The 13,078-nt window shown below is 43.4% G+C and overlaps 1 protein-coding gene and 1 long non-coding RNA gene across 3 annotated transcripts in view; one reads left to right on the top strand and one right to left on the bottom strand.

Moving 5' to 3' along the window:
* The window catches only part of LOC308179977, a 28,886-nt gene extending 15,982 nt beyond the window's left edge, over nt 1–12,904 (top strand). The window contains exon 3 of the long non-coding RNA XR_013940698.1: nt 7,615–12,904. This is a non-coding gene — a long non-coding RNA (uncharacterized lncRNA). The remainder of the gene's footprint in view (nt 1–7,614) is intronic.
* The window catches only part of SAP30BP (SAP30 binding protein), a 31,047-nt gene that overhangs the window by 8,490 nt on the left and 9,479 nt on the right, over nt 1–13,078 (bottom strand). For both annotated transcript variants that reach the window (XM_080560873.1, XM_080560872.1), the window contains one exon: nt 4,841–4,883. In XM_080560873.1, the coding sequence (XP_080416999.1) occupies nt 4,841–4,883 (43 nt within the window). The remainder of the gene's footprint in view (nt 1–4,840; nt 4,884–13,078) is intronic.

Genomic DNA, 13,078 nt, shown 5'->3' with positions numbered 1-13,078 from the left:
AGAGTTTCAGGAACCCGGAGACACAGTAGCAAATAGACAGAGGTGTTCATAATAGACAGCACACGAGGCTTCCCAGAAAAGGTGAAAGCTGATTAATGGCTTAAGAGATTCACAACACCAGTAGAAACATTAACAAAAAAAAACAAACCAGACTTTGTAAGGCAAAGAAAGGACTGAAAAATTTAGCCTAGCTCCAGGCTAGACATCCCATAGGCTTCTCATTTTTGCAGATGACCAGACAGAAAACAGAGAAACAACATATTTACAGAAAGGGGAATTATAGGCTCATATAAACTCAGGAACCATGGGCTAGAACTCTGCAAAGAAGTCACAAAGTCTTAAAGAGTATGTTCAGCAACCCATTCAAAGCTCCCTTGAAACAAAACTAACTCCCACTGAGACAACATTTTGACCCGTATCTTTCCAGGTTTTGGGGTTCATTTGCTCTTTTGTTTGAGATGTGTGAAAACAGCCATTTATCAACGCTATACTGATGGGGGAAAGCATCTCTTAGCTTGTAAGGAACTGGAATTAAGACATCTCTGTCTACGGCTAACCCACCGTAGCCGCACATGGCTGAAGACTGAGTCAGCAGCAAGGCTACGTGCACCCTGTTCAGCCTCACAGACCCAGCACAGGCAAACACGAGCACACAAACATTCATCGTTAGTCAGTTATTTCATCACATCACAGCCCGTTTGAGAATCCACATCATTACGAAGCAAGAGATGATTTAAACCCCTTCAGGCATATATACAGTAAGGAAGTGCAAATAACCCATGCCCTTGAGCAGCCCTCAAACTTCCTCTCCAAACAGATACCAGAAAAGCCGATTCCATGGCCTCTTCCCACCAAATAATTTCCATAGAGAAAGGGGCAGCGTGGATTATTATTCAAGGGAATCCTGGAACTTGTACATATATCCCCAGGCTCCTGTGTAAAAGATCTTTTGTTTCCCAAGTCCCTAGCACAGCTTTCCACTGGCTATACAGTGGTAAGCGTGGATGGACAACTAATGCCAAGGTGTGTCCTCACAGGATACATCCAGCTGCTTTATGCATCCTGTTATTTCTGCCAGGCTCTAAGCTTTACTTTCACATGAGTCAACGCAGTGACACTGGCTGCAGTTTCTAATTGGACCTGTGATTTGCTGGCTCATTACCTAGAGGATCTCCACGTGGGGACCTCAGGAAGCTGGCCGTTAGCATGATTAATCTTCATGGGCACACCCAAGTTCTGGTTCACAGTAAGTAAATATCTTCCCCTAATCAGATTCACAGTGCAGATAAAGAACATTTGAAAGAACTAAGGTCGTAAAACACAGATGCCTTGACTCGGAAAGTGGGAGCCAAGGCACTGCCAGGCCAGCAACTCAAAGCGTCCTGTTGCTGAAGAGGGACAGGGCTACTCACTCTTAGTCCATGCATCCTTCCACAAGCTGACCTAAAAGTAAGAAGTTTCATCAGCAGAAGCAATAGGTGCTTGTGGCTTTTTGTGTAGTCAGTGCATGCAGTGTTGCAAGGCAGGAAAAGATGTTCAGCTGCTCCTTTGGCTCTGGCCAAAGGACAGCCAACTATCAGGTTGTACTCAGCAAAGATTCAGCATCTCAGTAGTCAATGGAGAATATTTGCTTTCCAGATCTCGATGAGACAGATAAATACAGCACTCTCATCTGGTTATATGCTTCAGTTTCAGATAGATGGGTTATTTGGCCAGTATATACAACGGTACAGACATATTGCACAGGAGGACAGAAAGCACCACAGGGACACACTATGTGCTCGGCTCATTCCAGAAGAAAATGACTGCTTGCAGTCCAAAGGCTATGCTGGAGACATGGACGGGAGAGCACACTAGAACTTTGATTCCTACAAATGGGTAGAAAGTTATCCTGAGTGTAGAGAAAACCAAATTAATAGGGAGTATAGGAACAGCTGGCTGGACCTGGGCACAGTGGGGTGTCAATCTCCTGAGGTCTACTAAAGCATCTTACCTCAACTCTGTGAATAACACTGCTCCCCAGGTGGGATTAAAACCTCTTGTCCCCTTCAAGGTTCACTTATATGCTGCTTCTTAGGCAACCACAAGGGATTGCAGGCAGTATCAGGTGTCAGTTTGTTGTCTACAAAGGCCACACTCCCCAGTAAAGAACACAACAACAACAAAAGAAATCAAGTAAAGACCTGGAAAGGGTATTCAGAGGGACATGGTTTTCCCCTGGAGAAATGCAAACCACTGGTGCCTGGTCTCTAAAACTGCATTCTCTGGCACTCTAATCAAATCTGCTTGGCATAAACCAGGCTGTGTGGGTTTCTAATTTCCTGGCACCAGAACAGCCAAATCACAGGGAAGAGCTGGAGGCAACAACATGCCAGTGAGTCACCCATCCATGGAAGGACACTAGTTCCCTTTCTGCTCTGTGGGCTGAGAAATGCAGAAAGAGACCTGCAACTCAGCCATATTTTCTGCTGCTATGAACACTGACTTTGTGCTCTGATATCTTAAGAGTTGAAAGAACATTTCTTATAGCCCAAAAGGTAAACAACTATGCTACCAAGAACTTCAGGAAAAAAAAAGGCATCCTGGAAGTATTATGTTGCAAAGCTGCAGAAAACAGCAAATGCAGATGTGCTGTTAGCACTAGAGTGCTACAAAATAAAGAGGGGCAACACTGGTGCAGAAATTTATCAAAAGACATTTCAAACACACCTCCTTTCCAACTATAGTGCAGTTACTGCTCTAAACCTCCCCTCCCACTCTTCCAGGCTTTGATTACACAATCACTAATTCAACATAAGTCAAGATACCCATGCCCTTTCCCAAGTGCTCATCTTAGATGTTTTTTTTTGTGCCAACTCTAGTACTCACATAGCATGTATTAAAAAGATGAGGGAATAGATCCAGCTGGGAGCCTCACATTGGGAAAAAAAAAAAGGGAACGAGGAAGGTGGATCTCAGTTGGCTCCATCTCCCAGACCAGCTCACAGCACACAATTTTAGCATGAGTCCAGGGGAGGTAAAGCAGAAACATTTTGGCAGGAGTCTACATTTATGCTGTACCTAAGCAGCTGCGTAACCATAGACTTTAATGAAGGTGACGCTGGACAACGTCAGGTTACCTGAGAAGGGCAAGCCACAAGCTTTTAATGGAAAAAGCCATTTTAGAAAACTGTTTAAGGAAGACTTAGACTTCCACGTACTGATATTAAACAAAATTTTAGTTCTCCAGATTGGAGAAGTTATTTGCTTTCTGTCAGAAAATCCTGCAGGTTTTTCCATTCAAGAATCCTACCTCTGAAAGCTCAAATTTCCAGGAAGGGAGTGGTTCTTATATTACCAACCATAAGGCTCTTGCAACAGTTCCTTTTCAACTAGATAAGATATGGTCTAATGCGACGGATCTACAGAATCCAGCACAGCAAGTATGCTGACCTCTAGTAGCTGTTTCTGCACAAAGCTAGCCTAAGTGCTGCTCTGTGTGCACCACTGCTGGGAAAGGATAAAGATGTGTTGCAGCCTTAATCCACGTCTCTGACTCACCAATACTGTCCACCCATGAGTACGAGTACCCTCTGTGCAGTTTCCAAACCTGCACGCAAGCCTGGGTTATCACAGGACATATGAGATACTCAGTCTCAATCTCCCGTCAATGGGGCGGTCACTGGGAAAAAAGCAGACTGACAGAATTGTAACCTGAGCCTTATACCTTAGCTAAGAAATGATCTACCACTACATTGCTTTGTAAGTGAAGAGCTTCACTCAAATGTAAATTAGAGGACAAAGGGCAGATGGTTTTCAGATATTCTTTACTTTTTACCCTATGCGCTGTTGTCTCCTCTGTTTTTCTAATGTGCATTTTGGGGGCAGATCAGCAGTCTGGAGAAAGATCTGTTGTATTCCGTGATAACACTGGTTAAAGCAACTTTGTCCTCTAGAGTATGATAATTCATTTAAAGTGTTAGGTTGGTGCAAAGTCTGGGCAGGACAACTGAAAAGGATTCAAGTGCAAAACATTTGGAGTGAAGGGTCATGGCTTAACATCTTAGTATTTACTGTCCAATGTCTTATTTTACATTTACCACACTATAGCTGAAATATCACACCTAAGCTTGGACAAGCTGACTTGACAGATAATAAAGTACCAAATTCATGTGTTTTTTTTAATGGTACTATCATATACTACCACGCAACTCTACCAGTAACCCCAGGAACAAAGGGTTAGTTCAAGACAGTAAGAGCTTCAACATAAAATACAACAGCATTTTCTCTATAACCCCTCAGAGAGCAAACAGAGGATACTACTTCAAGCTGACTACGCTGTATTTTCCAATCATTTTTTCTAAATCTAATAATGGTGCAACTAGTAAATGAAGTGTCACAAAAAAAAATTTCTACAATCATTACAAAACACAGTATGCCACATCAACACATCAGCTATAAATTGCTAAATGGACCAAATTTGGGTTAAAAAAGTATTGAAATATCCTTAAGTCAGACAAGTCACCTGTCATCCTTTCTGGTTATACTGTTGTTCACAGGGGCAACTGGACAAAGCTACAGCTTTGTTTTCAGGCTCATCTAGAAGAACATCAATGTTAACCTTTATGTACCTGTGTCTGAGACATGTAATATATTTTAGGCATGGCACCCTTCTCCCAGACAAAGACTTCACTGAAAATATTCCACTGAGGTAAAACATTGGAGGCAGTAACTCAAACTACAGCATTGCCAGGACAAAGTGAAGATGTCTTCCCCCACCATACTTACAGGAAGAGGAGCCTAGAAGGTCTAGTTTGAAAAAAAACAAAAACCATGTGAGTAAATACTTCTGAGCACTTACCAACTAGTTCCTGAGGATCTCTTTTCTCCAGTTCTGAGAATTCCTGGGAGAAAAGGGGGAAGAAACAGATTTTAGTCAAGGTATTCTTCCAGTCTGAAAAGCTATACTGTCCATTTGTTTAGAAACTCTCATATTACTTCTGAGACAAAAGAACATATATTAAGAATGAAATGCATGTTATTAGATCATAGGGCAATGTTCATACCATGGAAAGTCAAAGCCTAACAGGATGCTCCATTTCCTCTCAAAGCTAGAGTCTAAATTTAATGAAAGAATTAAGACTTTGTTTCTGTGAGTCCTGAACACTCAGCTCCTTTTGAATTCCACAAAAATTGCCGTGCTTGAAGCCTTTCCTCAAGATAGATCAAACCACAGATTCTTCATTTTTGGTGGCTGGCCTTTGGCACCAGCTGAGAGCCAGTGTTTTAGCACATAGCTAAATAACAAGCTTGACCTAGCCCCCCCAAACTTCTTAATCCACGCGAATGCCTCCCAAAGGCAACCGACAGTCTCTAAGTAGGGCCTGCAGGATCCGTTCCCTGGGGTTACGCAGGAACAGAGGAAACGCTCCCAGAGCCCGCAGCCCTCTGTGGGTACCCAGGGCTCTGCGGGGTCGCCAGCTGCAGGGGCCTGCCAGTTACCTGTGATGACAGAATTCGCCACTTTGGCTTTGGCTGATAAACCCTCTAAGAGCCAAAATGCTGAGGAGTGTGGTGATGATGTGGAGCCCGTATTCCCATTTTGGAAGAATGCTCCCACCTGGCTGCTACTTTCCGGGAGCGATATAGATCTGCTCTGCCAGGAACTCTAGGGCAAACTGTGTTCAGAGATTTTCTCAACACAGCCAACCCCTCATCAGTTATACTAATATAAATTAAGGCAGCTTCAATTGCAGGAGCACAGCAGATGTTTGTGGCAGTCTGCTAAGCAGGAGCGTTATGTTGGACAAGGCATTTTAAAATACGCTTTCACCATATTGAGACTAATGTTCAAATATTTTGGTACTTCTGCAAGACCCCGAGGGAGCCACAAGCAATATCAAGTTCAACACAAATAAAGTTTCTGAAACAATATCAGCTGTATCCTAACATTGTCCTCTTCCCCCTGCCTCCCTCCCAGAGACTTTTTGTGACTCACTGGACTGTGCGTCCAAAATTCCTCAGTGCCTCCGAACACAGAAGCTATTCATTCAACCTGACACAGACATAGTGCTGCCTCCTCGCTGCTTAGTAACCGCTTTCTAAATCCCCTCCTTTCCTCCATTTCCAATCAGGTGAGAGATGGCCAAGGTGAGGAGAAAGGAGCAAGGTCACCAAGCCAAATCTGGGGACAGGCTGCGTCAAATTCGTTGTGAAAAGCCACCGATTGCCGGAGAAACCAGAGCCCTCAGGGTGCAGAAAAACAAATTCTTTGTGTGGCACTAGCTGCTGTGTGGCATTTTTCATAGTCATTCATGAAAAAAGCACTGTTTCTCCATAAGAACACTTGGATCACAAATAAAAAAGGCTGAAGCTATTTCAGAAAATCAAGTACATGAAGGAACACGCAACTCCCTGCCGGCCAGCTGGCGAGGCACCAGGCCCCTTTGTGAGGCACAGGCCCTGGTGTAACAGCTCCGACCGCGCTCCACATAGTGCATTAACACCTCTTCTCCCAGGGTCCTCAGAAATGACGAGCAGAAAAAAAAAATAAATAAAACTGAAGCATGACATTTCAAAGCAGGAAATTAAGCATATGCCAAGATAAGGAGCTCTCTTTGGTGAGAGCACTGGGCAGGAATTCAGGGAATCCAGGCTGTGCTCTCCACAAACCTACCCAGATGCAGCATTAACGTGGTGAGCCTCAGCCACGTCGAGAGGGCAGTAACACGGTGAGCCTCAGTTTACCACCGGGGAAACGGAGACAATTCTGTGGTAGCTATCAGATTGTGAGGACAAATTCAGATTAGTATGGAAGCGTTGTATTCAGCTTGGAAGAGTTCATAGAGCTACAGATGTGAGAAACTTATGTCCAGGTTGCATACGGTTACTCACCAGGCAGCAAACACATTAGGTCAGAAGGCTGCTCTATCTCCTCCAGACGGAGAACTTGCTAGGTATTTACTTAAAAGTGTTTCTCACCTTGGTCTGAGACAATGAACAAATTGTTGGGGTGAAAGGAGGTGACTGCTTTTGTTTCAACTCTGAATTCTGAATCACATTGCCCAGTCCTTTCTTTTCAAAGTTTTGTTTTAAATGGACTGAGAGAAGAGGAAAAAAAAGACTAGGTTCCTGAGCACCTCTTGATGCTTACGCAGCACTGTGCTTATTATTCCAGTAACCTTCCCCTGCCCAACCCTCCTCCCATCATCCAAAAGAAAAATCCCCAAAGAGACCAAGTGCCAAGCATTACTTAAGCAGCCCAGTGGCACAGTCCAACTCAGGAGCTTCAGACCTGTACTAAGTGCCCTCAAGAAGGCTGCCCTCTCATTTGGCCAGGGGTTGCAAGGGCATTTGCTGTATTTCCAAAGTTTTCAGAAGCCCACTTTCAAGTCTCCTATAGCTGTTCAGGACCAGCACCAAACATAAGCACACAGCCCTCAGGAGACATGCAGTAATATTCTGAGAGATGATTTGATGGCCAAAACCTCTCCTGGTACATACCTTACGTTAGACAAGCATCTCTCTGAAGTGTCAGATGTGTTTAATTGTATGTTTTACGAATTTCTGGAACCATCAACATGTTTCCTGTCACCAGAAGCAAGTTTTACTTTAACCTGTATCCTTTAATCCTAGAACTACAGTACGAGTCCACTCCATTTATAACACGCTGAATAAAGCCAATCCTAAAGCCACCACTGTGCATCTACCTGGCCTGATCGCCTACACCCGTCTCACCGCAGCCGCTCGAGCAAGTCTAGTCTCCACATCCTCAGGACATAGCTAAGACACCAGAAACCCTAGAGCTACATTCAAGCAAAAGAAAACAAGCTCACTAGCATTATAACCACACCTCGCTGCCCAAAGGATATGAATTTTGCTTACTGATGAGTTACCGCGTACCTACACCCACTGCTCCGTCGTTAACGAGCTGAAGACATCAACACAGCTTTTCATTAAGTCGGACTACTTTCAAGCCTCCCGAATGTCTTCCAAAAACAAAGGGATGACCGACTCCTCCTCCCGTGCTTGTTCATATTTGCTCAGTTTACTGTCCAACACTATGGCAAGGCAAGTATCAACAGCTTGACTGAAGACGTACAGTTCGGCCGATGTGAGATTTAAGAGGTCTTGTTCGAACCTCTGAGCATCTACTGACGAACCAGAAATTAAGGACAGTCAAACCTTCAGTCGAGCAATGCCCTACATTCCTCTAGGCTAATTTAAGTCTCAGACAGACGTTGAACACACTGAATTGATTAGAACAGATAGCATTTGCAAACAAGCATTTTCTGCAGCTCTAACCCAATAGGAGGTTCAACGAGATAGAGAATCAACAAGTGGGGTAACAAGGTACAATAAATACTACACAATTACTATGTTTTAGCTGTGAAAGGGAAGGCATTCTGTACACAGACAAGAAATTTCTAAAGGAACACCAAGGCATTTAAGCAATGGAAAATTTGGAATATAACTGGACTTAAAGTAGGGAAATCATCTAAATCCATTCAGGACAAGATGATCTTTTTGTAGATTGCTACATCAACACCCACATTCCTATGTACCAGTATCTCACGTGAAGAGCACAAAAATCAAGCAGGTGAGTGGTTACAAGCAGAGGTTACAAGCACAATACATCAAACCTCTCCATCAGAGTATGTATATGTAAGCTCTTACAGCCTTCAAGTATCCCAGAGCTTCAGGCATTACTTAATGGATCTGTTTCCATTTGCATCCCAATCGGTGAAAAATAACAAATAACAAGGTTAAGACTTCCCTAGTGGCACCTTCCAATACCGCACAGTTTTCACAAACCCAACCTCTGAAAGGCTGCATGGGAGTGTCTCTGAATTGACTTATGCAGCCAGGCTCTTGCTACTTGCACAAAGTCAGCCTGGACACATCAGTTATACTAAAAATTCTCTCTAACATTTTGAAATACAAAACTCATGCAAAAAAAAAGTTCCTTGCTTATTCTTTTTCTCCAGCCACTTTATCCCATCTAGTGTTATACGATAGCCTCTAAGAATGGCCAGAATAAGTTAAAAAAAAAAAAAGCAGTACTGCACTCCACTCTTCATGTACTCAGCAAGTTGATTTTCTGGCTGCTATTTATTTTGCAACCTGGATTTCACAAGATCAATTGTTTAAGGGCCTAAAGGCAGGCAGCCTTGCATCAACAGACTGAAATGAGTCAAGGGATGCTGTAGAAGTTCAGATCCAAGCTGGAAGAGGACTTAAGGACAGCAAGACAAGCAGAAGACAGACTCCCTCCCCCTGATGCAGACATTAACAAAGGGCAACCTCTGAAGAACATAAACTGCTAAAGATAAAAACAAGGTATTAAAAAAACATCTGGACCACCGAGATAAATCACAATTTCTGTGCTTCTAAGAGTGATTCAGCACACTTTAGATATCACCTCACTTACAGCATAAAGCAGATGTTCTATTGCTATTCCCATCTACAATCAGGTAAAGCTTTTCCATTGCCACCTCTACTCCCGGACAAATGCTTCAAACCCTGGGCAAGACAATGCTGCCTGTAGGAGCCTGGCTGTCATGAACCCAGTTTGAAAGTTAGGTATTATAACATGTTCATGTATTATAATCAGTTAAGGAAGAACAGCAAGCTGAAAGTGTGCGTGTGTGTGTATTTGCACGTAAGGAGAGCAATGTATTTTGGCTTAAGACTTCACCTCAGAAAGGTGAAATACAGACCATCATTTCAGTTGTAGTGTTTCCATTCAGTTACATAAAAACCAGCCTCTACTCAGATTCCATGGAAAAGAAACACAAGCAAACACAATCCTCGCAGTGTGGAACACAGATTAACGGAAGGAAACAAAAACAATATGAATCTGAGACTGATGAATTCACGTTTGGAAAGATTTGCCCAGAACAGCTTTATTTAATGGAAAGAATGGACTGACTTACAACAATGCCTGCTAAATCCTTCCTGAAACAAGATCCATAAATCCAGTACAAAGCTCACATTGGATATAACTGCTGGCATTCACTGTTGCCAAAGGGTACAAATCCAACCTTCAGTTTCTCATAGAAGCACTTGCATATGAAGTACACCTGCACTAACAAACTACAAGAAGAAATGGTTGTGCAGGGAGGCAGAAAAGACGGAAAAACAGAAGCCGATTGTTTTAAGTTACAAGTTGTAAAAAAAATAAATGGAGACACTGATGCCAGATTTACCACCACTCCATTGCTTTCCCAGACTTGCAGCCAACTAGCCCTACAGCTCCCTTCTTCCACCCACTTGCAGATCATATTAAAAAAAAGCATAGTTAGGAAGCTTCCACAGTACACCTCAACAACATTCTTTTTTTTCAGAGGTGTTGCTGTTGCAGAATTTCTTCTCTCCAACTACTTCACCTGATTACTTGCACGTAGACACAGAAATTTAACAATTTAGACTGACACCCACAGAACGTGTAGGCCAGTCACACTGTTGTCACGATGGACAAGTCTGAAGATACTGATGCAGAGGATTTTTCAGTGCAGTCCCTCCATCACTAGCCAGTGGACCTGCTGCTGCAACAGTTGTTAGAGTGGATTTCTCTCATCTGAACTACTGCCAGGAATTTTTGTATTTTTCCCCTCCTATCTCCAATTCAGACTCTGTCCTGTAGTCCTAACATATCAACAATGTTTACTTGGCTGAGAATGATGGAAAGAAACTAACTGCACAAATTCTTAGAACACTTGACAGTTGTCGAGGCTGACAGTGAAGATGGCCTCGTCAGAGCAAGCAGGTGAAATGTTCATACGTAGGCAAGCAAGAGAAAAGTCTCTGGATAATGTGTATTTGTGTGTTTTTTTTGTTGTTGTTGTTTGTTTTTAAAGAGGGATTTTGTTTTTGTTTTAAAGGAACAGTTATGTTCTACAAGCATCAGGAGTGCCCATAGGTAGAGAACACCAGAAACTTCTCATTTAATATTAGAAGTACATGACAAGAGCTTTCTATCTCTCGCTCACCAGACTTGCTCAATGTTGACATGCTCCTAGGCAGAGGACAACCAGAGTAGATGCAACGTGTACTCAGTATGGGGGAAGAGAAAGTAAGAGAACTGAAGTACAGCGCTTTTATTCCCCCCCCCCCCCCCCCTTGTTTTTTTGTATTGTGAGACGGGAGAATCCCAAGAGAAAGCTTGAAATAAGCCCATTTCCTACAGCCATATCCTGTTTGCCAACTCTGATACATAGCTCCAGGCAAACTGCCCAGCACAGGATAAGAAATTTAACTAAGAAAAAGCTGCAGGCACCACAATCCAGATAGCAAGAGCAGCACAGCAGCTTAGAAATAAGCCACCTATGGGAATCAACTGGTGCATTCATCTTCAGGGAAGCCTATGTACAGCCTGTACAAACCTATTTTGAGATATTATTGTCATGGGCAAAATGAGGAAAGGAAGAACAAGACAAGAAAGAGTCAACTCCTGAGACATTCCTTCTTAAATCCTTATCTAATCCTTACCAAAACAAAGAACATGCGTAGCTGACGCTGCCTCTTAGTTTTTAAGCTAAATTAAGTCTAAAGATACTCCCTCAGTTAATTTCAGTTCTATTGAAAAAAACACTGAAAAACACCAAGATCTGGCAAAACGTTTCAGTGAGAAAATGCTTTAGAAGAAAGAAGCTTTCATACTATAAAAGCCTTTAAATAACTTCTTTGAAACTTGATTGCGCTCACCTGACATATGCTAGCTCAATATTTGACAAAGATATGCAAGAAGTAATTTCCAGTCAAGGAACCGTGTGCCAAGACTCCCGTTCTCCATGCTGAGGGACAATTAATAATGCCTGCCTCGCTACCATGCTTGGCCCCACAGCCACATGCCTCAGCGTGCTGCCCCTTTTCTCTCCTCCACCTCACTCCCATCGGGACTGCTGCTAGGCTAAATGCCTCCAGATCACCCTGTGCATACACTTTATTACAAGCCCATATAATATGACCTCTCCACAGCACAAACACCGACCAGGACACACTGGTGCAAGCGACCTACATGAAGATTGTGCAGCCCCCGAGAGCAGAACAGCATCTACCAGCTGCCACACTGAGAGCAGCCAGCACAGCTCCCGGCAGGCTCCACCAGAAGCCACCAAGGTCCAGGGAGAGGTTTCTTCATCTGCAGAGCCCGTTAATTCTGCTTTCAAGTCACTTTTGCTTCCTACAGTGGAACAGGAATTCAGAGGTCAAGTATCAGCACCACATGACATGGTTTGAGGTGTCAAGCTACCCTGATTTATTTAAAAAAAATAAACAGATTGTTGCAATGCCAAACAAAGCTAAAGGTGAAGCTGGACTGTGAGAAGTCTTAAACCTCAACAGCAACGAGCAAAAGGCTCAAAAGAGCTGAGACAACTTCCTGCACAAGCTTTCTGCCCAGGTACATACTACTGAAAATTCTTCTTCAGGGTCTGGAGTAGAGGCCGGGTATAAAAACATCCTCCTTGGGATGAGCAGATCCCATGGAGCTTCAGCAGATTTCCAGCCTTCTGTACTGAGAACAGGGAGGCTGGAAGGAGCTATTTTCTGCTATTTGTTGGTGTTTGAGGCAATCCTCCATCCGTGCTGACTGTTCAGACTCTCGCTCTGACAAGCGCCAACGTGCAGGCTCAGAACAGGCTATTTCAGTACAGCAGACAGAAATAATTGCAACACAACAGAACTGGACTTGAAGAACTCAGACCTTTATCAGGTGAAATATGCAATGGGAAGCAGCTCCAGAAAGGACTTTTCTTCAAGTTTAAAGGCAAAGAGAAAAAAACCTGGCTCTTCCTTTGGAGAAAAGCAAGCCACACCTGTGTCAATAATCTGTGGTATTTAGTACTGCAGGGAGCGAGGAGTCTGCCGCAGCACGTATGCCTGGCGGGGAGGAAGGAACAAGCATGTCCGTGGACATGTCTCATCTCCCAAACAGCTCACGAGCTGGACTGAAGCCAGCAGCTCTGAAGTAGGTAAGGCAGCTCTGAAGACCAACGATGCTGTGATCTATCTCCCTCTCAGGCGGAGAGAGCTGGAGACACAGAAGTACACAAGGGAAAGGGACAAAAAAAAAGTCAAAGATGCTGAACTTTACTAT

Source organism: Anser brachyrhynchus, assembly GCF_964034855.1.
Source record: "Anser brachyrhynchus genome assembly, chromosome: 18".
Lineage (NCBI taxonomy): Eukaryota > Metazoa > Chordata > Aves > Anseriformes > Anatidae > Anser > Anser brachyrhynchus.
Note: the sequence above shows the minus strand (reverse complement) of the source record. Positions and strands in the feature narration are given on the sequence as shown.